The following is a 27,138-nucleotide window of genomic DNA, read 5'->3' as shown; positions in this document are numbered from 1 at the left end:
GGAGATGAGACCCAGAGAGCTCAAGTAACCTGCCTTGTTCCTTATCAGAACAGCCAATAAGTGATGGAGTCTTGAGCACACATAGTCTGACCCCAGGGCAATGTAGTCTGACCCCAGGGCAATGTAGTCTAACTCCATTTAAACGTTACGCTATCCAATGGAGAACACAGGGCAGTTCATTAAATCTGGGTCCCCTGCTGTAGGATTAATAGCATGGCCACCAATGACAATGGATATATACCGCGTGGAGATGTAACACGCTCCTACATGCCACTCCGCAGAGTTTCTAATAAGTCAAGTTACAGCATAAGTGTTCAGATTTCTAAATATCCAGTTATATGACTTTTATAATTCATCGTTAAAATTTAGAAAATGAAGTCTTATACTACAGATGATGTAAAATAAACTTAAAGCAATCTCAGGAATCCAAGATTACTGTAGATCTTAGACAGTTGTCGATCACTACTCATGAATTTTACGAGAAGTAGGCAAGCCCATGCTCAGAAGGCTTGTGGCTGGACTGTCGGACAACGATGATGAGGAGAAGGCAGGGGAAAGAGGCAGGAGTGTAAGGCTGCGTGTGGCAGTTCCAGCGGGCCACAGTCGTAATGTTCAGCCCTCAGCTAACTCACTCATTTCTTTGCTGGTTGGACGTACAAGTCCAGCTGTGAATAGTCTACCAGCCCATCTTATGAACTATCTTATTTGTGAAGTAAAATAACATCTCCCTTCTGTTCCAGTTTGTGGTGATAACTGTGTGTTTGAAAGCTGGATTGGAGACGTCATATTGGACCTGGGTAAGAGGATCTTTAGTCACAACCAAGGAATATCACATTTATTTATGCATTATCATTAATATTCGTTGTTTTTCATTATAACTTGATGTGTCCCTTTACTCCAGTTCCACAGGTGGTTCTGTGGGGGTTTGAGACTGGAGGGAGGAAAACAGGGGACTCTAGTTTGGAAACATTGAGTAAAAAATAAGTGTATGTATCACAAGACTTCTCAGAGCCCTTAATATATGGTTGTACATTGTAAAAACGCCTGAAAGTGGGAGGCCTTCAAACCTATTGACTAGGAATCTTTTCACGGTAGAGTATGTCACAAGACATGCTCATTGGAAAACCCATTGGAAAACGATTCTGAAGACCACTAATATTAGTGAAAGATTTGTCCTCAGACACTTGCAGATCTCCAGCCTGAATAAAAGAAGTTCCATTTTAGATACGTTAGTGTTGAAGTTCATTCACGTCCAGGTAAAGAGACACAGTAAACAAAAAGAAAGTTAGATGTTCAAGGGAAAGGTGGGCGCAAGAAATTTGGATTTGACAGTCCTTAGCACAGAGATTAGTATTTGCACAAGTGTCTTAGCATCTTTCAGTCAGAGCATACAGACAAAAACTTAGGGAGGCTTAAAGATGGTAGCAGATAAAACTGATATGAGTGAAAGCTGAGACCCACCAAAGGAGGTGGAAAAGGAACATACCACAGGTATTATATCGTCATAGAGGAGATGTATTTCATGCAAGAGCCAGTTAAAACACGTAAATATTTAGTTAATAAGTGCCATAGATAACGTTTATGGATACAGTAAAAAAAATAAGGAAATTTGTGAAAGCTTCACCAGTGTGTGAGTCCTCTGTCCACCTGCAAGTCTCTGACACAGATTCCCTCCCTCCACAGTTCAGCCACATAGCCATCTGGGGCAGCATCGCACTCTGGGTGGTGTTTTTTGGAATCTACTCATCTCTGTGGCCTGCTGTTCCGATGGCCCCTGATATGTCAGGAGAGGTAATGTATCCTAATAACAGATAATCTGGCAAACCATAAAAATTGGCATTCATTAATGAGCCTTAATTGCTTGGCTTGGGTTTATATTAAAACAGTATTCACCAATTTAAAAAGCTGTTTTTAAACTCCACAGTTGTGAGTGATAAAAATTGAGAGAATATTTTAAACTTGGACATTTTACTTAAATCTGACTTACCCTTTCATAAGCATTGCTGGGATAATAAAATATGGTTGTCAGGAGCTTGAATCCTGTTAAGACTATCCATACAGAAGATGCCATTTTAAAATTAGACCATCAATCCACACATACTTTTTGAATAAGAGATTTGGGGAAATGGTGAGTTTATGTCTTGGGACAGTCTGTCTTTTCTTTTGTTATCTTTCATTCTAAAAAAAAAGGCTACTGTCCTGTATTAAATGCACTTTTAGAGTTGTCTTAATGACATCAGTTTGGTTTTCATTTTGAAAGAGTTAGGCTATCTGACATTTTAGCCTTATCATGGTCCACTTTCAATTCCATCTGTCACTTTCTCGTTATACTGGTAGGAATTGAGTTATTAGGTGTTCGTGGGGGACTGTCATAAGATCTCCTTTCGTACAGAAGGGATTCCAGCAGTAGGAGAGTGTATTATTTCAATTGCAGGAAATTTGACATAAAATGTATAAAAGAAAATGTGGAAAACATTTCAGGATTTCCTGTGACCTCACAGTAACTTGCAAATCGAGGTAACGTGAGCTCCGTTACAGTACATTGTTTTCCCGCAGTCACAGGAAACCTTTCCAGGGGTTTCTATTATTTGTTTCCCTAAGTACTGCCTGAGTACCTTTCACTTTTGACAGTCTGGTTTATAGATCATTTTCATGAAATTTTATCTGACAGCATCCTGCTTTTTATAAATTAGCAGAATGCAGACACATTAAAAAAAAATTTGTGGCTAAATTTATTAGAGAGAGGCATTATATACTATTACAGCAAAGCCAGACGTATTGAGGAGTATGTACTTCCTTCCACCAAAGGGAAGGCTCCTTCTGAAACATGGACTGTGAACTCAAGAAAATTTACAGCATGTATTTTAAGGAGAACAGAAAGAAAGCTGTGAATATGTCTCCTTCCCTTGATTTGCGTCCTTTTTTCTTGAAGGAATAATATCAAAGATTGCATATGTCCACTTACGCCACCTGGAAATTCCAGTCCTACTGTTTTTATTTGATGTGCACTATCCGATTGGACCTGCTTTTCCCCAAGGTCGATTCTAACTTAATACCTTTTTCATTAGACCTCATTTTGCCTCATGTCTGAATGTTTTATTTTCAAAATGAATGACACAAAAGATTTTGAAATCGAGATAGTTTGAGCAGCTGTAGCCAATCGCTTTGAAGACAAGAACAGAGTTTTTGACCACCTACTTCTAGGACAAGTGTGAAGTTTGACTGGCTTTTAGCCAACCAAATATAATTCTACCCTTGCCTATAGAATTCCTGGTATTACCCAAACACAAAACTTAATATCTTCTCTTGAGATTTGCGGTGATGCTGTGTTTAATTCAAAGTGAAATGAATGTCAGTACCCCATCACATTTCTGTTCACTTCATATACAGTGGGAAGTGCTAACAGGGCTTCTTTTTCTTGTTTTATTGCTACTAATACTTTGAATATAATGTTTAAATAGCTAATGCCCCATGGAAAATAGAAAGAATGGATTAATTCAGCTGTTGGCTTGGCTAACTTGTCCAAGATGTAAATTTGTTTAATGTATTTAAAGGAAAGAGTAATACTTTAAAATTATGTAGTACTTGGTGCTTGCAGAGTGTCTTGGTGTGCATATATGTGTAAATGAGCTTCACAGCCACTCCAGAAAAGGAAGATGGCAAGAGCACCACTGACATTCTCTGGAAGAGAGAGTCTACGTTCACGGTTTCCTGGGCACCAGGGTTTTAGAACCCAAAATGTTATAGCAATACTCTACTTTTGAATCTTTTTATTGTGCACAGTCACTAATTCTATTACAATCCAGTTAATTTCAGAAAGAAATAATTACCCTTAGATTTGCATTCTTCATCTTAAAATTCTACATTTCAACCAAGAATGTAGCCAAATGCATATATGTGAAAAATTCATTTATGTGCCAGGAGTTATACTTGTGTGTATGTATATATATACACGCACATATATATACACACACACATATATCATTGGCCAACTATCTTGAGTAAAACTTACTTGTTCATCCTTCTAACTTTCACAGCAATATACTATTACAGTGTATATATTGTATAGTGCAAGTAGCAATATAGTGTTCTAAATAACACGGGGATAAGTACAAATATTAGCGTTCCCTGACTTGACATGTTTTACGTAATCCATATAATGAAACACAACCCCAGGCATTTTCCAGAAAATAATAACGCTGTTCCAAAGGATTCCTGGTGTGCTATGAAGGTAACTTTCTGTCCCCACCAGCAACAGGGTCGTGAGTGTCTAATCCAAGGACCCTACCCCTAGGACTCCACACCTCTCCTGTTTTGATTTGGTGGCAGCTCCTCCCTAAAGTAAATAATTAAATACATGTGTATGTTTGGGTTGTCTAAAAGGCATAACAAGGCCATCCGGCATAGTAAAGCATTAATAGAGATGGTTAGGCAGACTAAAAACAGCAACCCCAGTCCCCCCCATCCTGGATCAGGTGGTATTTTGGAGGATGAGGTACTAGGGGTTTAAAAGGAATTGACACAATAGAGAAGTCCTTTAAAAAGACAGCTAAGATCTGGGAAGAACAATGCTAAAAATGCATAAAGTCTATTGAATGCTTTGAGTGTTTTATATGCATTTATTCTATCGATTCAGCAGCTATTTGTTGAGATTCTACTGTGGGTCAAGCACTGTGGATTCATTAGTGAATAAAATAAATAAAAATCCATGCCCTTCTCAATGTTTCTACTGGAAGGAGACAAAATAAGTGAAACATAGATGGATATAAGTGCTATAGAGAGAACACAGCAGTCAGGAGAAACTGAGAACCATGACTCCCATTGTTTCCCACACCTTGTGGCTTTCACTCATGGTCCAGTCACAGGCTCTTGAGGGGCTTGAGAGAGGGGTGTCATGATCTGACTTGTGCTTTAGCACCAGGACTATGACCACGGTGTTATGAACCACCTAGGAGATTGTTGCAAGAACCTAGGCCAAAAGTAACGGTGGTTTGGGCCAGGAGGGCGGTCGTGGTGAAAGGGGTCAGAGTCTGAAGCTAATCTGAAGGTAGAGCCCGTAGGATTTGCTGACAGATTGGATGTGAGGAGTGAGAGGAAACGAAGCCGAGGGGGACACCATGGTGTTGGTCGTGACCATTAGAACATGCTTGTCCTCAACTCACCAAATCCTCCCAGCAAACTTATTACCATGCTCGTTTTACAGATGAGAACACAGAGGCCTAGAGAAGTTAAGTAAGTGCCTCATCTGATAACCAAATCTGAAGTGACAGAGGACAGACTTAGCCATGTGGTCCATGGTCAGCTGCCCCGTGCTGCTCCTCTGATCGTGTTTATTCAGAGGAAGTCTGAGGGGACTCCCCCTCGTTGCAGCCATTTCAAGGATCTGTGTGGATGAGATCTCTATTTTCTAGTTCCCGACAGCAGTGTCTCCTCCGTGCTTCTCTCCCTGTGGGCATGGCAGTGTCCTGGCCTTCCTCCATCCACCCTCGGCATCCCAGCTGCTGAGCTCCACCTCCTTCTCACGTGTCCACTGCCCCTTCGTGTCTTCACTGATCTGCTCTGACATAAAGATGTCGAGTGCCCCATTAGTATTCAGTAAATGGTTGCGAGGTGAAACTGCTTTTGTCCCATGCTTGTTTGTTTTGAACAAACACACGAGAAACAGTGGCGTGGAGGTGACAGAGAGACAGAGTTCGGCTCAGATAAGACCCTGCTGCTGACATCCAGAGGTTTTCCGGCAGCAGAACAGGATGCTGGCCTCTCTTACCCAACCGCAGCCCCTGCCACTAGCGCTGCTCGGCAGAGCCATGATCATCTGCGCTGTGCAGCTCCTTCCCGCTCCTGGGGTTCAGGTGCTCTATGGACCTCTCTCCAGTATTTTGTCTTCAGACGGACATCGTACATGTTGACGGGCACAGATTATTCTGCTCTAATTAGCGCTAACTGGAGCACAGGGTGCAAATTTTAGACCACTTACAGGTATGGGTCTCAGGCTTCTACATTCAGCTTGGACGCAGACTCATACACTGATCAGGGTTTTATAGTTGTTTCCAATCTGTGTTCTTGACGTGTCCTTTCAGGCATCTGGAGACAGAGCCATTTCTCTCAGTGTATTGAAAGAAAACCCTTGTTCACGAAGAAGGGAAGGGAAGAGAACTAGCATTTATGGTACACCCTTTTATTCTCCGGGCACTGGTTTTGATCCCAGGCGTTCATTGTTTCATTTAAATCCATATTACAAAGCTATGGAGTAAGTAGAGCAATAGCAAGTCACCCAGAGAATTCATCCCAGGTTTTCCTCTCAAATCCCTTCGGTTGCTCTAACATCCTGAGGAACTAAATACCTTCTCTTTAACACCCATTCCTGTTCCTTACTCTCAGATGAGGACGGTTTCTTTTCTCCTTGCAACCGTTTTCCTTGCATTCTGTTGATTTCCCTGATATATCTGCTATTTTCCAGGATACCCAGAGCCCTGATCAATTTCCTCCAGTTTGTCAGATCCAAAAGCATTCCCATCTCTCTTTAAAAGTGCCTAGATTTTTAATTCTCCCCTCTCAACACCACCTAACTCCCTCAACACGCTTCTAGAGACTGTGTCTCACTTCGTATCCCAACTTCTCATGTCCTCTTAGCAATATCAGCGTGTCTAATACCCACTCGTTAAATGCATATATGTATAATATATATATAAAATTGAAAACCCAATCAACCCACATCATCAGAGAATGTACAATTGCCACTCAGATGATACTAAGGGTCAGTCATTGTCACAAATACTTCTCATATCTTCACTCACTTAACACGAGAACATTTAACACAACACTGTAAGGCAGTTTCCTATAACACATTTCACCGACACAGAGTGGTTAAATAATTTTCTCAAGGTCACACAGCCTGTAAGTCATCTCTGAGCTGCCTTTGGAATGCAGCCAGTCTTTCCCCTTTACCACTATACACACTGTTCTCTGTCCCTTTTACATTTTTCCTCTCGCCTTTTCACTTCTCTGCGTTTTTCTCCCAGCCGTTCGTATAAATGCCTTTTAATGTCAGTTCCCCAAAGTACTTACTTCCATCTGGTTGGTCAACTAAGCCATGCATTATCTGCATATAATATTTCCATCTTCAGCTGTGCTCAGCTGCCTGTATCACTAATCAGGCATTGTTACCTTCCTCCTTCCTTCAACACATTCTACATGCCTGAAATTACCAGAAATCCATCCCCTAGATATCTGAGCCTTTAGGGCAGACATGAGCCACTCCAGCCAGGGCCAGAAAGGGCTCTTCACAGTTGGTGGGCAGGGTGTTGCCATTTGGGAAACATTCCTCCTTATAGTTTTGTTTCCACTACAGTAATTCTACATCTCTGCCCATAATAAGATTCAAATGATAATGATTAACAAGCATTCCAGTACCACAAATATTGAAATATTTAGCTATTAAGAAGGAATTACATCACAGCAGGGGGAGGGTGGAATCCGCAAAGGTGGAGAATGAGACAATAAGAAATTATTTAGAAAAGGGAAAGAAAGAGAAAATAGCATGACAAGCTTGACTGCAGCTTTAAATATGTCACTGTCTTCCCCTCCTCTCACAAATATGGTTGTGATTTAAGGGGAGGACTTTTTTTTTTTTTTTCAGACCTGACTTGTATTTTTTCACACCAGTACAACAATTTATGGGGCAAGGTAGACCCTGGGGAGAAGTGCTGTGTTATATAAACACATGCTGGCCTGCTTTTTCTGACTTGTCTCAATGATATTACTGAGTATTTCTTGAAGTTTCAGAAGGAAATGTTTTAGGCACTCTGATTAGTACACCAGATTACAAAATAAAAAGCAAGTTCCATCAAGGATCATTTCATATCACGATGAATACCAGGAGGTTAGCAGTGGCAGAACTTTCCAGGGCATCGCGGCCGCGCAGACACACAGTCTTCCCGAGCGCCATCTGGTTCTGCTCTCCCTGGCCTGAGGGATCTATAAAACTACTGAAGGAAATTGAAGTTAAGGAACGAGCATGTGTTTTACAGAATTTCAGATCTCTTGATTGAGGTTTGTAAAGTCTCTCTGAAAAACAATAAAAATCTTTGTTGAACCCTTTACTGTCACCCGTGTAGGAAAGGTATTAATAAACCACATTAGCGATATGATTTTCCTAAATTGTGCTGTTGCCCATTTTACCAACACAGTGATTTACTTTACATATGAGGAATTTCCTGGTTTCAAATAGTCCTTATTCATCTCTCAGCTTTTAATTACCTAGATAGCATGTAATAATTTATAGGTCCTAAGACCTGCCCTGGTGGATAGGGTGGGGCAGTGTTTTGATATGAAGGAGTTTCATCCAAGATTACTGGGTTTAGCCAAGTAGCCCGGGGAGAACAACTTCTCCAAACACTATCAGATGTTCTTCAGTCAACCAACAGTTGGGATCCCATCCAATAAAACGTGCCATTGGTCACAGTCCTCAGAGCCCTGACAGTGAATGAGACAAGCAGACTATCACAGATCTTAAAGAAACTGGCCACATGGCCACTTCCAAGCCCATTTTGTAAAGAGAAGTCTTAAAGAAATGCTGAGAAGCAGAGACATCAATGTGACTAACAGCAAATCAGAACACGGGCACACACATGGGCATAGAGTGCTCTTTAGAGTCGCTGTGAGAGCTGGCATTGCTTTTTGTAAGCACAGCACCTTTTCCTACAATATGGAGCACACATGTATTGAGCATCTAGGGTACGTGTGTTACTCTGTATTAAGCAGTGGAGGATGCACAGGTGAACAGAATTGGTCAAGGTCCTTAAGGATTTTGTTTTTAATAATGGGATATGGATGTCATAAATGTGAGGGATGATGCAGGGCACCCCAAGTGCCATGATAGGGAGCAAGGCATGGAAAGCTGAACAAAGCTGCTCTTAGTATGACAGAACTTTGGCTGTTTGTTTTCTAGAGTCAGTACATTCTTGCATTCATTCATTCCATAATTATGCATCAAGTATGTAGTTGGTTCTAGGCATGGTGTCTGCATAATGGATTAATTAGGCAAGATCCCCATGAGTGTTCAGGTTGAGGGGACCAGGGAGTAAGAGGGGGAAAACTCACTAAATCAGTTAACAAATGGCTAAATGTTGAATGATTAAAGATGATTTCACAAGGTGATAGGAAGAAAACAGGGTGATATGATAAGGGACAGGATTGTAATGGCTGCTCCAAGAAGGTCTTTTGGAAGAAGGGACAATTAAGCTGAAGTTTAAATGATCCAGAGATAGCTTCAAGTGAAGAAGAGCATTCCAGGGCTGACAGAGCAACTCATGCCCAGGCTCTGAGGCAGGACTGAGGCTAGGGTGTTCGAAGACTGAAAAGTCAATGTCACTGGAGTTGAAAAAGTAGGAAAGAGCACTATGAAATGGAGCCAGCGAGATGGGCAGAAAGTAGATCAGCACTCCTGGCTTATCACTCTAGCTCGGAAGTCCAGTACAGCTTGTTTTTTGAGTTGCATGCCAGGGAACAATCAGAAATGCTCATAAAATAAACCATGAATGTCACTGTGCCATCTGCTTCAATAAAGCTCATAATTGGACACAACTCTTGCATTCTGTGATATGGTAAGAAACATCGTCAATGAGTTCAAAAGCTAGTTGGCTCCAAATTATCACTTAGCCCCCCTAGTGTGTATCATGCAAAGCAAGTTATTTTATGGCATATTTTTGATGTTAAAAAAAGTAACTGGATTAAACAAGATAGAAACATTTCTCTCTCATATGAAAAAAAAAGGTCCAGTGGAGCCAGATAGTTCAGGACTGGTGTGGCAGCTGCACAGTCATCAAAGACCAGATTTCTTCTATCTTGCTGCATAGTGAACCTTGGTGTACTTCCTCATAGTCCAAAATGGCTGCTTAAGCTCTAGCCATTTTATCAACATCCCAGCCAACATGAAAAAATTAACCCTTTCTCTTTGAAGTTCTTTCCTAGACATTGCCCACCATATTTCTACTTAGCTCTCATTAACCAAAGCTAGTCACATGGTCATACTTAGCTACAATAAGACAGCCAGAGGAATATAGTCTGAGCTGGAGGAAAAGATGATTCAAGATTCAAGTGGTTGCACCTAAGAAAGTGAGCAGAGACATACTAGGAGGCAACTAGAAGTCTCTGCCGTGATAGTCAACAATGTTTCTACATAAGCCATATGTCAGTTTATGTCTTGCCATAGGTAAATCTTTTTTGAAGTTTTGAATTTTTAAAATATAATTTCCTAAAACAGATGGTAATTAGAAGATAAATGGAGATGTTAGTTAGATGGTGGTGATTTTGCAATATATAAATGTATCAAATCAACACATTGCACTCTTTGAACTTATATAAGGTTATATGTCAATTATATCTCAATAAATTAGGAAAATAAATTTTTTAAAGAAAAAAATTTCCTGCCATCTGCAATATAGGCCATATATGTTTCACAGATTGAGTTACTAGTAATCAAAGAATTGATGCTTTATGAGATGGTTTTTTGTTTTTTTATTTTTGCTTGTTTGAACTTTCCTTTATTTTTTCATCTTTAAAATGAGAATAAAATAGTACCTATCTCATGGTATTGATTTTTTTTACCTTTTTTTTTGAGATGGCTTTTAAGCAGATAAAATATAGAGCCGTCACAGAATTATAAAAACTTGTAAGAATGATATAACAAGTAAACAAATTGACCATTGATATACGGTACCTTATCTTAATATAACTTCTCCAGTAGCATCAGAATATTTTAAAATTGTATTTCTCATAGCCAAAAGAATATTTTGTTACTAATTTTGTCCTCATTTTTCTGGTACTTTTAAGTTTTTTAAATAGCACAGTGAAGAAGATTAAAATAAAACAAAGCGAAACAAATTCTGTTCTTAATTACTTTTACTGTTCCGGGAACTACACCCCTAGAAAAGTTTCAGAGCTGTACAGTTTCTAATGCTCTTGATTGCTTTTTAAAAAGACTGTTTTGCATGTTCATTTCTCAGTATTTATTGATACATAGTCAAATTTTACTTTAAAAAAATAAAGTTGGCTTCTGATTGATCTGATTGATCCTGGTGGCTCAGATGATAAAGAATCTCCCTGCAATGCAGGAGACCTGGGTTTAATCTCTGGGTTGGGAAGATCCCCTGGAGAAGGAAATGGCTACCCGCTCTGTTATTCTTGCCTAGAGAATCCCCATAGACAGAGGAGGCTGGCAGGCAGTCCATGGGTAGCATTGTCAGACAGGACTGAGCGACTAAGCACAGCACAACACATTCATACACAGTCAACTTTTACTTAAAAAAAAAGTTAGCTTCTGATTGATCTAGGTCCCAAGTAGCTCTTCCTCCTTTTCCTCTGATAATCTTTTTTAATCATTTGTTTGCAGAGAGTGGAGATACAAAGGTTGTTTCTCGCACTATTCAGCTGGATTGAATATTGATTGAGTCCCACAGGGTGATCATGCCTTCTTCAGTTCTTCACCACCACCCAGGAATGTCCAAGGGGGAGGGAGCACAGAAACGCTGTCAACTGCCATCTCATTTGCATGTTTTCTCAGATTTTCTTTGCTTGGAACAATTTGCATATTTTCTAAAATTTTTGTTTGTTTGGGATAATCCAAGCGAAGGGCTTTCTTTGTCTCAGAGTAATCAAGAGCTTCTGGTAATAATTGCAAACATATTGAAGTTTATCCGAAACACCCTTCTCCTTAGTTATTTTCTGGGTGTTCTGCCCTGTCTATTTTTATGGAGAAAGTAATTCATCCTGTATAAGAGCCCAATTCAGCTCAGTGCAACTGAGATTTATGGAGCGCCTCTGCATCAGGACCTATACTGGGTGTCAGTGGATCAAAGTTGACAAAATAGAGTCCCTCTTTGGAGCCTGAGTTGTGAGTAAACCAACAGATCAACAGAACATTAGAATGTAAGACACTAGTTATTATGATCAGGATGCACAAGGGCTGGCCCAGGAGAGGCCACTCTGCACACTATAGCTTGGAGACTTTAGAACAGTTTCTTGGAACTACTGTTCCCCACACTGTTCAGGAAGGCAAGAGAAAGAAGGACTTTCAAAGCAGTGTGTGTTAGTCATGTCCAACTCTGTGACCCCATGGACTATAGCCCACCAAGCGCCTCTGTCTATGGGATTCTCCAGGCAAGAATACCAGAGTGGGTAGCCATTCCCTTCTCCAGGGGATCTTCCCAACTCTGGAATCAAACCCGGGTCTCCTGCATTGCAAGCAGATTCTTTAGCACCTGAGCAAACAAGGAAACCCTTCAAAGTAGAGAGCAGCCCAAGCAAAGAGGGAGGTTGGAGTTGCTGAGGGAGGGGATGGTTGGAGCTAGAACTGAAAAGTTTAGCAAGGACTAGGTCACAGAAAATTACCCAGTTATCATTTACATCATTTCCTTGAACCATGGCAGATTGCTTTTCTTTATGAAATACATAGTATTCCAGAAAGTACCTGAGGCCATAGAGTACAAATTGGGTCAGAGGACATGGCATATAAATGCTAGTAATAAGCCAGTGAGTGATTAAAAAATTTTGTATTTTGGCATGAATATCTATCACATAATTGAAATTTTGTGAGAATGCTGTTGTGCTAAAATAAGACATCAAAGACCTATCTCAGTGATAACCACTAGAACATAGAACTTGGCATGTGCATTCCTCTGTCTTCAGGTTTTATCAGAGGGAAGTTTCAAGCCTCGCTACCCAACATGAGCAGCCACTGAAAACCTTCCATGGAAGTTCATCTCTTCAAGCCAAAGTCCACATGAGCTTGAAATTTGTCTCTGATTAACGTGCAGAGTGATGAATTCATCATTTAGTGTTGACCCAGTGATGCTTGTTATGTACCTCTGAGTTCAACTCCGTGCCCAGGTACCATAACAGATTCAGACAGAAAGGGTAAAGTTTCAGAGAAAGGCTCCCACAACTTGGAGACCTCTGTCACACCATGGTGTTTCCCAGGCCTTGGACACAAAGACACTTATGAAACCTTTGCAAGTTTAAATTCAAGTAACACAGTATTACCTGAAAGCAGATTGATTTTGATGAGCTCATATCAGGTTTTCATACATCAAGGGCAGTGTTGCCAGGAGAAGGCACAATTTTGATGCAGTAAAACCATTCTATTTATATGACATTGATATTTTGCCATAAAAATATAGATGTTCAGTTCAGTCGCTCAGTCGTGTCCAACTCTTCGTGACCCCATGGACTATAGAACACCAGGCTTCCCTGTCCATCACCAACTCTCAGAGCTTGCTCAAACTCATGTCCATCAAGTCAGTGATGCCATCCAACCATCTCATCCTCTGTTGTCCCCTTCTCCTCCTGCCTTCAATCTTTTCCAGCATCAGGGTCTTTTCCAATGAGTCAGCTCTTCGCATCAGGTGGCCAAAGTGTTGGAGTTTCAGCTTCAACATCAGTCCTTCCAGTGAATATTCAGGGCTTATTTCCTTTAGGATGGACTGGTTAGATCTCCTTGCAGTCCAAGGGACTCTCAAGAGTCTTCTCCAACACCACAGTTCAAAACCATCAATTCTTTGGTGCTCAGCTTTCTTTGTAGTCCAACTCACATCCATACATGACCACAGGAAAAACCATAGCTTTGACTAGTTGGACCTTTGTTGGCAAAGTAATGTCTCTGCTTTTTAACATGCTGCCTAGGTTGGTCATAGCTTTTCTTCCAAGGAGCAAGTGTCTTTTAATTTCATGGCTGCAGTCACCATCTGCAATGATTTTGGAGTCAAAAAGAGTCTGTCACTGTTTCCATTGTTTCCCCATCTATTTACTATGAAGTTATGGGACCAGATGCCATGATCTTAGTTTTCTGAATGTTAAGTTTTAAGCCAAATTTTTCACTCTCCTCTTTCACTTTGATCAAGTGGCTCCTTAGTTCTTCTCTTTCTGTCATGAGGGTGGTGTCATCTGTGTATCTGAGGTTATTGATATTTCTCTTGACAATCTTGATTCCAGCTTGTGCTTCCTCCAGTCCAGCGTTTCTCATGATGTACTCTGCATATAAGTTAAATAAACAGGGTGACAATATACAGCCTATAAAGTCTATAAAGTAGACTTTATAAAGCAGAAGTAGATGTTTTTCTGGAACTCTCTTGCTTTGTCAATGATCCAACAGATGTTAGCAGTTCGACCTCTGGTTCCTCTGCCTTGCCTAAATCCAACTTGAACACCAGGAAGTTCACGGTTCACGTACTGTTGAAGCCTGGCTTGAAGAATTTTAAGCATTACTTTGCTAGTGTGTGAGAAGAGTACAATTGTGCAGTAGTTTGAACATTCTTTGGCATTGCCTTTCTTTGGGATTGGAATGAAAACTGACCTTTTCCAGTCCTGTGGCCACTGCTGAGTTTTCCAAATTTGCTGACATATTGAGTGTAGCACTTTCACAGCATGATCTTTTAGGACTTGAAATAACTCACTAGCATTGTTCGTAGTGATGCTTTCTAAGGTCCACTTGACTTCACATTCCAGGATGTCTGGCTCTAGGTGATTGATCACACCATTGTGGTTATCTGAATCATTAAGATCTTTCTTGTATAGTTCTTCTGTGTGGTTTTTAGCATTCAAGATTCTAAAGGATATCACTGTGTCTCAGGTTCAGTGAATCAGCTCCTCTCATCCCCTGAGAAAGGGAGATCAAGGAGAATGTAACAGTGCAGGTAGGCTAAATGAGATGGGACTGAAAGTGAAACACAGCAACAGAAACCTCCAAAGAAACGTTCAACTCATACAGCAGAGACAAAACACTTAAGAGCAATAGGAAGGGAAGATCCACAGCTTGGTGGGAAAGATCTAGAAAGTTTGTATGAAAAGAAGCAATAAATGCAAACTTGAAGTTGGGCACTGATTTTTGTTTATTTTAATGAAAATGATTTCATGAAGAAGATGCTTTCAGAGGAGATCAGAAGGGTGAACTGAGACATAAGAGGAGATGGAAAAGTGAAAGTGAAGTTGCTCGGTCGTGTCCGACTCTTTGTGACCCCGTGGACTGTAGCCTACCAGGCTCCTCTGTCCGTGGGATTCTCAGGCAAGAGTACTGGAGTGGGATCTCATTTCCTTCTCCAGGAGATCTTCCCAACCCAGGGAGATAAGAGGAGTTTAATTATCTATTAACTGGGTAGATGGCTCTGAAAAGAGAACAGTGGAGGTTGTGGGCTTTGAGGCTCACAAAACCATATCACAGTACAGACCATCTCTGAATAGTTGTTCTACCCAACTGTTTCAGGGAAGCTGTAGCCAAAAAAAGCAATTAAACTCTTGGATCTGAAGCCACACTCGACTGAATCCTAAGCAGCACATGATAGGATATATAACTGTATGTAATACAAGCTTTGGGAGTTTTCAAAGTATTGTGAACCTATCCCAGTACAGTACTATATAGCTGATCGTGTTAGCTGAGTACTTAGGCTAATTTCACTGGACCTATGAACGAAGTGGGCTTACAAATGTGCTCTCAGAATGGAACTCGTTTGTATGTAGTGAACTTACTGTATATTCTCCAGCACACGGATGGTGAGTGCTATGGAGAACCCCAGTGCAGGAAAGAGGATGGAAAGCCCTGGAGAGGGGTGGGGTGCTGTTCTAGGTGGAGTGGCCGTGGGAGAGCTCTGAAGATGGCCTCTGCGCAAAGACCAGGGCAGGGTGGGCAGGACCTATGGCTCCCTGGATGAAGAGAGTCACAGACAGGAGGAGCAAACACTGATGAGGCCAGAGTGTGAAAGCAGAGCAAGGGAGGGAGGGGACTTCCACTGGCAAAAGATGGGCAGGGAGCTGGATCAAGCCCTACTTCTCTCTCCCCAGATCACATAAATATCTAATTATGATTTCTCCCACAATAGCTCCATGCCAGAACACAAGAAAACCAAGAACATCTCAGGAATATAGTCCCAAAGCTCTGATGGTTTTTGGCTTTTAATCATTCTAAACACTAAGTTGTAAGAACTTACTTATTCAAAAATTATTTATTAACACCTGATTGGTGGATAAGCACTTGAGTTGTGAGAATTCATCAAGATGCATTCCCTCTTCTTATAAGGATCATAGTCTGTAATTTAAAAATGGATAATAGTTACCCATTTTGGAATAATTACCCAAATTGGAAGCGCAAAGTAGAGTCAGCTAACCCAAATCTAAGGATAGAAGTGACATCCAATGTGAAAGTTGAAAAGCCAACAAGAATCATAGACACAGGGGCTTCAGGATAAGAATCAGCTTGGGCAGCTTCCAGGATCTGAAACACGTGGTGTAGCTAGAGATGAGGGCTGTCTTGAGAGATGATATGGGGGAAGTAATCAGAAGTCAAATAGGAAAGGTCATGAAATCATATTATGGAATTTTGTATGCCATCCTGGGGGTGGTGTGAAGCCACTGAAAGGGTTTCATCCAAGAACTGCTCAAATCTTAATTTACACTGTGGAAACATCCCTTTGGCTACAGTGTGGGGAGTGACTAGAAGCAGAGCAGGACTGGAGTCAACAAGTCCACCCATGCATCTATAAGGAGGACAGGCAAAGTTTGGACTGGAATAACGGCAGCGGGTGAGAAAGAAGCAGACAGGTCCAAAGTTACTAGAACATAGGAGAACCAGGCTATATGAGGGATGTGGTACCAAGAGACAATCCATGAATACAGTCCAGGTTTCTATCTCAGCCAGGTGGCAGTGAAGCTGTTCTCTGAAGAGACTGCACAAAGGAAGAGAAGGTCTAGGAGGGAGACAATGTGTGCTGGGGATGTATTAAGTTTGAAGTGAAAGGTTGTTGTTGAATCACGCGAATACACCAGGATTCTTGGCTCCCGGAGGAGAAGAATTCAATCCGGGGCCAGAGACAAGGCTGGATCGCTCAGAGCTTTTGTGTAATAAAGTTTTATTAAAGTATAAAGGAGATAGAGAAAGCTTCTGACATAGGCATCAGAAGGGGGCAGAAAGAGTACCCCCTTGCTAGTCTTCAGCTGGATGTTATATAGTCACTAGCAGTCTGTTAATGAAAGAAAGGAATGTCTTAAAATTTAGAATGGCACCAAATGGTTTATCTTGGGCCATAAAATAATTAACTTGAATCTTAAAGAAGGACAGACCACCATACAAATAGTTTCATTTACATAGATTAGGGGAACAATATCTGAGTATAACATACTGGTTTGTCAAGTAGGTTTTGGGCCAAGAGGCGGAACCGACTTGGAGACAGAGTTTGGGGTAAAGGCGTAGTACATTAGCATAGCTTAAGACAAACATTTCCATAAGAAAAAGGCATTGGTTATCTCTAGTGTCATTATGGCAACACAGTATTTTAAGAGAAACCTCTCTTTAAATTTGTATAGAGAAGGAAAAAAATATTGTTAGTTTGTTTCCTCCTGCCGCTTAAGAGAGATAAAAATGTCTGACACTTGCAGGCTATTTCCTCCATTTGGAGACCCCTGGCCTTCCTGCCTGTTACCCTCTCAGAAGTACCTATGTAGCACCGTTGGTAAAGAGTCTGCCTGCAGCGCAGGAGACCACAGTTCAACCCCTGGGTCAGGGAGATCCTCTGGAGAAGGAAATGCAAACCACTCCAGTTTTCTTGCCTGCAAATTCCCATGGACAGAGGAGCCTGAAGGGCCCCAGTCCATGGGATCACATGAGTCAGACACGACTTAGCGAATAAACCACCATATGTAACATTCAAGTTCAGAACTGGATAAGCTGTGTTTGAAGCAGAAGCAAGAGATGTGAGCCACAGGGAGGGACCATGACTGATCCCCTTGTAGATAATAGAAACCGTCAACCTTCCCAGGGAGGGTATATATGTGATAACAGAAGACTCCCGAGAGAATGCCAGGATAATCCACCTCTCTGTTCATTCAGGGATCATCCAAACAATCAGCTTCCTAATAATTACATTCTGTGAACAGCTTGGACAATATTATCTTGTTGTTGTTCAGTCATGAAGTCATGTACTAGGCTTCCCTGTCCTTCACTATCTCCCTGAGTTTGCTCAAACTCATGTCCGTTGAGTCTGTGATGCCATCCAACTCAATATCTCATGCTTTGGCACCCCCTTCTCCTCTTGCCCTCAATCTTTCCCAGCATCAGGGTCTTCTCCAATGAGTTAGCTCTTCACAGCAAGTGCCCAAAGTATTGGAGCTTCAGCTTCAGCATCAGTCTTTCCAATGACTATTTAGGGTTGATTTCCTTTAGGATTGATTGGTTTGATCTCCTTGCAGTCCAAGGGACTCTCAAGAGTCTTCTCCAGCACCACAGTTCAGAAGCATCAACTTTCAGTGCTCAGCCTTCTTTATGGTCCAACTCTCACATCCATACATGACCACTGGAAAAACCATAGCTGTGACTGTGCTTTTTAGTACACTGTCTAGATTTGTCATCACTTTTCTTCCAAGGAGCAAGTGTCTTCTAATTTCATGGCTGCAGTCACCTGTGATTTTGGAGCCCAAGAACATGAAATCCAAGACTGTTTCCACAGTTTCCCCATCTATTTGTCATGAAGTGATAGGATCAGATGCCATGACCTTAGTTTTTTGAATGTTGAGCTTCAAGCCAGCTTTTCACTCTCCTCTTTCACTTTCATCAAGAGGCTCTTTAGTTCCTCTTCACTTTCTGCCATTAAAGTGGTATCATCTGCATACATGAGGTTGTTGATATTTCTCCCAGGAATCTTGATTCCAGCTTGTGCTTCATCAAGCCCAGCATTTCTCATGATGTACTCTGCATAAAAGTTAAATAAGCAAGGTGGCAATATGCAGCCTTGTCGTACTCCTTTCCTGATTTAGAACCAGTCTGTTGTTCCATGTCAAGTTCTAACTGTTGCTTCTTGACCTGCATACAGATTTCTCAGGAGGCAGATAAGGTAGTCTGGAATTCCCATCTCTTTAAGAATATTCCACAGTTTTTGTGATCCATACAGCCAAAGGTTTTAGTGTAGTCAGTGAAGCAGAGGTAGATTTTTTTGGAATTCCCTTGCTTTAGCTATGATCTAGCAAATGTTGGCAGTTTGATCTCTGGTTCCTCTGCCTTTTCTAAATCCAGCTTGTACATCTGGGAGCTCTCAGTTCTCATACTGCTGAAACCTAGCTTGAAGGATTTTTGGCATAATTTTACTATCATGTGAAATGAGTGCAACTGTACAGTAATTTGAGCATTCTTTGGCATTACCTTTCTTTGGAGTTGGAATGAAAACTGACCTTTTCCAGTCCTGTGGCCAAAGCTGAGTTTTCCAAATTTGCTGGCATATTGAGTGCAGCACTTTAACAGCATCATCTTTGGGGATTTTAAATAGCTCAGCTGGAATTCCATCTCCTCCACTAGCTTTGTTTGTACTGATGCTTCCTAAGGCCCACTTGACTTCACACTCCAGGATGTCTGGCTCTAGGTGAGTGATCACACCATCTTGGTTATCTGGGTCATTAAGACTTTTTTTGTACAGTTCTGTGTATTTTTGCCAACTCCTCTTCGTCTCTTCTGCTTCTGTTATGTCCTTGCTGTTTTTGTCCTTAATATCTCTGCATGAAATGTTCCCTTGGTATCTCCAATTTTCTTAAAGAGATCTCTGGTCTTTCCCATTCTGTCGCTTTCCTCTATTTCTTTGCATTGTTCACTTAAGAAGCCTTTCTTATTTCTACTTGCTATCCTCTGGAATTCTGCATTCAGATGGGTATATCTTTTCCTTTCTCCTTTGCTTTTACTTCTTTTCTCCGCTATTTGTAAGTCCTCCTCAGACAACCACTCTGCCTTTTGCATTTCCTTTTCTTGGGAATGGGCTTGGTCACCACCGCTTGAGGAATGTCCATGTAGTTTTTCCTGAGTTTCACTGGTGTTTTACTGGTTTTAAAAATCTCACAGTGAATATTTGCAATTCCCAAAATTAGTTCCTTGGGATATTAGTAAGCAATATATGGGGAAAAGTATTCCATGGTCAATAAATACATCTTTGAAACCTTGGTTTAAAAAACTATTTAGTAGGTTCTTTATTATGATTTCTCAAAGACTTAAAAAAGCTCCTCTTCCCTGTGACTCACCAGGACTGGAGGCTGCTGTGGTTTGTTTGAGCCATGACAAGCTTTTGGAGGAAGTGCTTTCAGGACTAGTGACCACAAACAGTTTAATGGGATAGTAACCTCTACCCAAAAACTGTACCAAATTTCAACACATAGTTTCAGAAATTGAACTATCAAATTAACAGGAATGAATGCTTATATTCTTGATGCACATGTCAGTTGCCTTTCCCAAAGTGAGTATGTTGCTTATGGAAGTGTGAATTACCACCCAGACCTGTTTCACCGTACCTTCCCACTCCCCCAGGTGTGACTGTGAATTGTTCCAATCTGATCTAATTTGGTAATGTTTCTGCAACTGTAGAGAGGCTCGACGTTTTCTCATGTCATTGATTACTTGCTACTGCTTTTGTGAATACCTTCTCAGATCCTTTGCCTGTCTATTGGGATCTTAGCTACTCTTATGAAAATAAGTGGTCTATTTTTATAATCATTTATTAATGCAGAATTTCATATACTTCTGGCAGCCATTTTCCAAGTTCTTATGTATCGTTTATTTTTTAGTTAGATTATTTTTGAACCTGTGGTGCTTCTACATTTTCATGGATCAGTTCTTTAAAGCATTTCTTTCTGTAGTTTTTTTTTTTTTGAGTAGGTTTCTTTTTTTAATTTATTCATTTTAATTGGAGGCTAATTACTTTACAATATTGTAGTGGTTTCTATAGTTTTTTTCACCATTTTAAGGCTTAGAAAATCCTTTTATAAAGTTTTATCTAGACATTTAGTAATCACTTCTTGTTTTCTGTTGTTGTTAACATTAACTCTTAACCCCTCTGGTATATATTAATATATTAATTTATCTTACACCCTTCCCCCTCCCAGAAAACTAACCAAGTTTTACAGCACTATTCTCTGAATAATTTTCCCTTCCAAATTAATATATAGTACCCATACAATCTTGAATAATTTTTATGAAATAAAAAACATTTATCTCCATTTATTAAATTAGCAAATTGAGATGAATGGCAATTTATTAAGATTCAGTTACTTGGCCAATTTCAGTCTGGAGAGGAGTAGATGTTAATGTGATGAAAACTATGACATTTATAAACTTGCATTTAATTTGATGTTGTGATAAAAAACTTCCTTCCTTGAAGCTCATGGGAGAGATCACTAAAAGGAACACGAGACTAGAGAGCTTAGAGGAATTTGAAAACTAAAATGAAGAAAGGAACGTTTGTTAATAATCGATGTTAGTAATGAAAGCAGCCACTTTATAAACATTATTGGTTTAATTCTTATAATCCACTTTACAGCTGAGGAAGCAGAGACCCAGAAGTGACTTCCTCTGGCCCTGAGAGCCGGGACAGACAGAGCCAGGACCGCTTCCAGGGCTGTTTATCACCAGCCCTGGTCCAGTTGGGGTCTGCGGATATAGTTTTAGCACTCCCCAAGGGGCCTTCTTACAGCATCTGTACTTTAGCAAAGAATCAGCATCCTATTCGACATTTATAGGGTAAAAGGGAGGACAGACTTAAGAAGTGCATTGCTGAAAGTTTGTAGGCAGGTAAGCACATCGAAATCCTCTCTCTTCCGAGCCTGAACTTGGAGGACCCTGCAGGTGAAAGAGTGAGTGTTCCTGTCTGTGTGAGAACATGGGTACCAAGGGGTCACCTCACTGTGGGTCAGAAGGTAAGCCTTCCCATCCGCTCACTGCACAGGAGCTAGGCTTTTCTCAAATGTTCTTTCTCCGCAAGTTCATAGGGAAATTTCAGAACAATTCCCTGGTCCTCTGTGTCTTCAGGCAGCGATGGTTCACTTTTGAAGGCCGAGGCCGATGCCGAGGCAGCATTGCTCTGCAGACACACAGTTGTTTGTTCCCAGAGCAGGGCCTGTGCCCTCCGCTTTGCCGGCTTTGCAGCTCCCTGGGCTGATCCTCTCAAGTCCCCCGGGAGCCACTTTTGTGGCAGATTCCATTTGGTTTCAAAGGGCCTCGAGAGGGGCGGCGGGGCCACTTGGCGTGATCCCCCCAATCTCCCACGTTAAGAGTGACTTGCAGGCTGCCCTGGCGGGAGCCCGAGCCCAGCCCCAAACAGGCTGCCCCTGTTCCCCCCATTGTCTGCGGACCCGGCGTCTTTTCCCAGCTGACCTGCCTGCAAGTGGAGAGATGTGAAAAGTTAGAGACAAAAATGGTCTCTACAGAGTGAGAGAGAGCTTTCTTGTACAGAAAGGAAGGAAATACCTCTGTGGGATTTTATTTTTCCCCCCCTCTTCATCCAAAAAATACAAAGAGACTCTCTGTCTTTAATGCGAATGTCGGCTTTAAATCTCTTAGGTTTGGATTAACTCTGCAAAAGAAAAAAAAAATCTGACAGGCTTTCAGATATGACGCAGAAAAACTTTTTTCCCCTCAATTCATGGTGTGCATTTGCAAAGCCAAAGGCTGGTGGACTGAATAGTGGGCGCCAGTCTCCCCGTCATAGTTAACATCACAATGGTCAGAATTAGCAGCCTCTGTCCCCACCAGGGGACATTTAATACAAGGTGGCAAAGGCGAGAATAAATCTCTCTTCTCTTGCCCCCCAAATTAAAAGAGATTAAAATTAAACCAAAGAAACGAGGTTATTTTCAGTTACATGACTTAGACTTATCTTACCTTTTTCCCGCGAAAGGAAAAAGAAATGTGGCATTTTGCAGTCATTACCTAACTCAAAAGCTTCCCTCCAACTAAACAAAACCCACTGACTTGATGGACATTTCCTATTACACAGTTATTGTTGGTTTTCACTATTGAGGATGTCAGCAAGCATGTCGAAGATCATGTTTTGCTTATAAAATAAAATGACTTTTATGTGAATATCTTTCGTCTTGGTGGTGTCTGGAAAGTGGGTGCTGTTCCACTGAATCCACGTGGCGATGTTTATTTTCTGAAATTTGGGGTAGTAGCATGTTCTTATTTTTAATGTATTCAGAGCTGTTTCATCCTAGATACTGGAGTACTCTGCACCAAGAGTCGGTATCAATAAGTTTGTGTTAATGTAGAAAAATTTTAAATAGCAGCTCCCAGTTTCCAAATGAGAGTCAAAATGAATAGGTAATCTGAAGCACAACTTAAAATTAGCAGTCTTTATATTTGATAAGGATGGATTGATTAGGACTGTCTGTTTATGTATAATTGTGAAACCACCTATATAAATTAAACTCTAGATCATTTTTAATTCCTGACCCACACCTAGTTTAAAAAAAAAAGTTTCTTGTATGATACTTAGTGGGATGTAAATGGGTGTGCATTAGTTGGCTACTGTATAACGGAGTTATAACAATACGTTTATGGATTTAAATAGGTACTGCAAATTTGTTCTTGATAAACAAATAGACTCAAAGGGAAATAAAATATTACTTTTGGTTTTATTTATTTATATGACACTATCCACTTTAAGCTCTAGGTAATCTGATGACATTATAAAGGGATTTTTATTATAATCACAAGCAGCTAACAGAATTTATTAATTTTTATTATAGAATCATTTTCTTTGCAACCCCAAAGGCTCTGATATAGCAATTTGGGATTTAATACAAATGAAAGTGTGTTAAAATAATTTTTAAGAATACACTGAAACAAATTATGTAAATCTTTGAACAAAAATTAGTATTATTCCTACTGCTGCTACTGCTGCTAAGTCGCTTCAGTCGTGTCCGACTCTGTGCGACCCCATAGACGGAAGCCCACCAGGCTCCCCCGTCCCTGGGATTCTCCAGGCAAGAACACTGGAGTGGGCTGCCATTTCCTTCTCCAATGCATGAGAGTGAAAAGTGAAAGGAAAGTCGCTCAGTTGTGTCCGACTCTTAGCCACCCCATGGACTACAGCCTACCAGGCTCCTCCATCCATGGAATTTTCCAGGCAAGAGTACTGGAGTGGGGTGCCATTGCCTTCTCCTACATAATATCAAGTTGTTATTTTTCATAGATACCCTAACTTGTTTATACTGTATTCATGATATATCTGGATGATGTTTTAGTATCGTGTAATATTTTAGAAAAAGTAAATTTTTATTTTCCAGAAATAGTAAATTTAGTTTCTAATTAGGATTGATTTTATGTATTGTATTGTAAGAGAATTTAATTCAGCATATGTTTGAAGTTTGCTCAAAAAGATAATTTTTTATATTCTAAGTTATAAAAGAAGGTCAAAGTTTATTACTCCGTGTTTTGGTCACAATAATAAAAAATTCATATAAAAATATGAAAAGATTTGGTACATGATAAAACTTTTCTGTATTAGCTACTGAGGGAAAAATAGAAAGGCATGTTTTCATAAATTAGGCTTTTAATTCCAAATATTTCACAAGTTTGAATTCAGAGTTATTTTATGCCCTCTTGCAGAATGAGATTCTTAAAATTATTTTACTTGAAATCATATAACAACTGAAATTTTATTTGCTGACGTATTTTTATGGTTTTTAAAGTTATACTGTTTCTGGTACTTAGGCAGCCATGTTGTTCAGCTCTGGAGTCTTTTGGATGGGCCTGTTATTTATCCCTGTGGCCTCCTTGCTCCTTGATGTGGTGTATAAAGTGTAAGTATAATACTCAGTTATGCACATAACAACATAGATGGCATATTAATCCTCGGATTTCTCTAGTTGTAACGTCAACTCTAATATAGAGCTTACAAGATAGGAATTAGAAATATTAATTAATTCTATGTAAATACAGGAGAAAGGACTGATTGAGGAACTAGAAAACTATATTAGTTTAAAAGAGCCAGCAGAAGTAAAGCAAGTAGTTTCAATTAACATTTTTATTAATCAGCCTGAAAAACCCCTTCAAGGTAGAAGAAAAAATTCTGTTATCTCCAAACACATGCACACATACACACACACACATAAATTTTTAGTGAACAATAGTTGTGAAAGGAAATTTCTGCTTGCCTGATTCTAAACATATATAAAATAGAGACTAGAAGAATCCACAATTTTATTAATCCTTCTCAAGGATTGTAAGTTTTAAAATGTTCTCTCGTTCCACAGAAAAGATATCATTAAAGTTAGTTAATGTGATGCTTGTTCAATAACTATTTATTACTGTCAACCTAAACCATTTATGACTATTGTTTCTATAATTATGTTAATGCCCAAAATTACTATAATTTTTTAGATTCTATGAAAAAATTCCTTGTACTCTGATTACTATTGTACTGAGAAGCAGCATGGTAAAAACTTGTTTTATAATGTTTTAAATCTTCACACAAATACTTCTATCCTTTTTCTTTTCTTTCCCTTTTATGTTTTTACAGTATCAAGAGGACTGCTTTTAAAACATTAGTAGATGAAGTTCAGGAGCTGGAGGCAAAATCTCAAGACCCAGGAGCAGTTGTGCTTGGAAAAAGGTAAAATACACACTGTGTTCTTTTCTCAGCGAGCTTTACATTTTTCTTTTGCTAGCGGTTGGAAATAAGCAGTTAAACTTGTATTTATCTGTTAACATGGAGCTGGCAGTGTCGATGAGAGATTTTGGAATCAGAGAGATGCAGATTCAAATCAAATCTCTCTTCACTGAGCTGCCTGCGACCTCAGCCAGGTTGCTTGGTGCCACTGAGCCTCAATTTCCTCATCTATACAATGGGAGTGGTCGTACCTCCCTCACAGCCAGTCATGAGAATTGAAAATAGTGTCAGTGAAGCAGGTGGCTTGGGGCTTAATGAGCCCTAAATAAATGGTGGCTACAGATAGTGTTTATTATTAAGCTGAAAAAGAAAATGCAGTATTCATAATGCAATAGAATACCATCAAAGTCAGAGGTTGACATAGAGTCAGATCTCTCTGTTACCTTCATGGTTCAGTACTTTATTGGGAACTGAGCTGGGGGTCATATATGAAGTGAGTTATGTCTTCCAAGTCCTCTTCATCACCACCACCCACCCACCCCCAAACCAAAAAAAAAAAAAGCAAGGTTAGAAAGCTAATTGAATTTACTAAACTTCATAAAGCATTACAAAAAAGAAACTAAAATTATTCGAAAGCACTCTATAATAATCCACAATTCTGATGAAAATACCAGGAATTTATTCCCTCTCTCTCTTCACACTAAAGTGAGCTGGCGTTTTGTCCCGACCCTAGGAAACGTCTCGCCCTGGCCTGTGTCACCTTCATCATGATTCACTGTCATTACTCAGTTTGACACAATGGAGTAAGTGTCAGACTGGGAACTCGGGCTGAGACCTTGGCTTCCAGCCCGCTCTTGCTCTCATTAGGCCAAAGGGGCACGTCATACGCCAGTCTGCACCTCTCTCCTGAAATTAACAGCACTGGCATCTGCGGGGCGGGCACCGCAGGCTAGGCACTGCACCCCTCACTTCATAGCTACTGTCTCATTGAACTGCCATGACATTCATGGACAAATCCATCATCCCCATTTTTTCCAGATGAGGAAACCGGGGCTTAGAGAGACCCAAGTTCTCCAGGTCAGAAGTGACCGTGCTGGGCCTTGCGCCTGGGTCAGTTGAGTCTAGAAACCCTAAGCATGCACTATTCTGCCTCCTTTGGCTGCTTTTCAGGAACGTAGTGGCGTGGCACAGACATAGCCTGCCTGTAGCATGACAGTTCTGACCCTTCCGTGTCAGTGTCCCTGGGCACATGATGACTTGGTGACACCTACCTTCAGATGACAGGAGTAGTGCATCTTCCCCGCGCTTTCCCCTCATCTCTTCCCTTCACCTCCAACTCTACACCAACTCCACTGTTTTTCATAAACCGTCCCTCAGCAAATGTTTCCTCTCGCTTTCCCTCTAGCTATAAAAAGGATATGGTAAGAGTTCTCGCTCTTAGGAAAGAATGGGTGCATGTATATGTATGACCAAGTCCCTTTGCTGTGCATATGAAACTATCAAAGCATTGTTAATCAGCTGTACTCCAATATAAAATGTTTATTTTTTTTTTTAAAAAGAGTTCTATTAATAGTTCACAGAATCATGAATAAAAATATTCACAATTATTAGGGAAAGTCCACTGATAGTACTGTTACTTAGTAAATTTCTCCAATTTGTATGTTAATAAAACTTGGGGAACACATGTATACCTGTGGCGGATTCATTTCGATATTTGGCAAAACTAATACAATTT

General features: G+C 40.4%; 1 protein-coding gene across 5 annotated transcripts in view; it reads left to right on the top strand.

The window, feature by feature from the left end:
- ATP8A1 (ATPase phospholipid transporting 8A1) overlaps positions 1-27,138 on the top strand; it is a 234,308-nt gene that overhangs the window by 196,458 nt on the left and 10,712 nt on the right. For all 5 annotated transcript variants that reach the window (XM_055588440.1, XM_055588437.1, XM_055588436.1 and 2 more), the window contains 4 exons: positions 741-797; positions 1,684-1,791; positions 24,506-24,594; positions 25,314-25,406. In XM_055588440.1, the coding sequence (XP_055444415.1) occupies positions 741-797; positions 1,684-1,791; positions 24,506-24,594; positions 25,314-25,406 (347 nt within the window). The remainder of the gene's footprint in view (positions 1-740; positions 798-1,683; positions 1,792-24,505; positions 24,595-25,313; positions 25,407-27,138) is intronic.

This window comes from Bubalus kerabau, chromosome 7, assembly GCF_029407905.1.
Source record: "Bubalus kerabau isolate K-KA32 ecotype Philippines breed swamp buffalo chromosome 7, PCC_UOA_SB_1v2, whole genome shotgun sequence".
Taxonomy (NCBI): Eukaryota; Metazoa; Chordata; class Mammalia; order Artiodactyla; family Bovidae; genus Bubalus; species Bubalus kerabau.
The sequence above is the reverse complement of the archived record's forward strand: the minus strand, read 5'-3'. Positions and strand labels throughout refer to the sequence as shown.